General features: G+C 64.8%; 1 protein-coding gene across 1 annotated transcript in view; it reads left to right on the top strand.

Moving 5' to 3' along the window:
* Positions 1-175, top strand: part of ETH_00040990 (uncharacterized protein) — a gene marked incomplete at both ends in the record, with an annotated part of 1,867 nt that extends 1,692 nt beyond the window's left edge. The window contains one exon of the mRNA XM_013373939.1: positions 91-175. Within this exon, the coding sequence (XP_013229393.1) occupies positions 91-175 (85 nt within the window). The remainder of the gene's footprint in view (positions 1-90) is intronic.
* Between the last annotated feature and the right edge of the window lie 132 nt (positions 176-307).

Raw genomic sequence — 307 nt, forward strand, 5'->3', positions numbered from 1 at the left:
GGAGCTTGTAGTTTTGTTGCCTCCACAGTTGTGCGGCTATTGATGCTGCTGCTGCTGTTGCTGCTGTTGCTGCTGCTGCTTGCGGTGCAGGAGGCTGGCGCTGCTGCTGCTGCTGCTGCTGGCCCTCAACTTGCTGCTGCTGTACCGGAGGAGGCAGCGGAGAAGAAGTCCTTGAGGCCCCATTTGCCCCGATTCCCAGCCCACCAAAATGTACCCAAAGGGGCCCCCAAAGGGCCCCCCAGGGGCCCCCGAGGGGCCCCCGAGGGGCCCCCGAGGGGCCCCAAGGGTCTCTTAGGGGGCTCTCAAC

This window comes from Eimeria tenella, genomic scaffold (assembly GCF_000499545.2).
Source record: "Eimeria tenella Houghton genomic scaffold, Eth_scaff1829, whole genome shotgun sequence".
NCBI classification, from domain to species: domain Eukaryota; phylum Apicomplexa; class Conoidasida; order Eucoccidiorida; family Eimeriidae; genus Eimeria; species Eimeria tenella.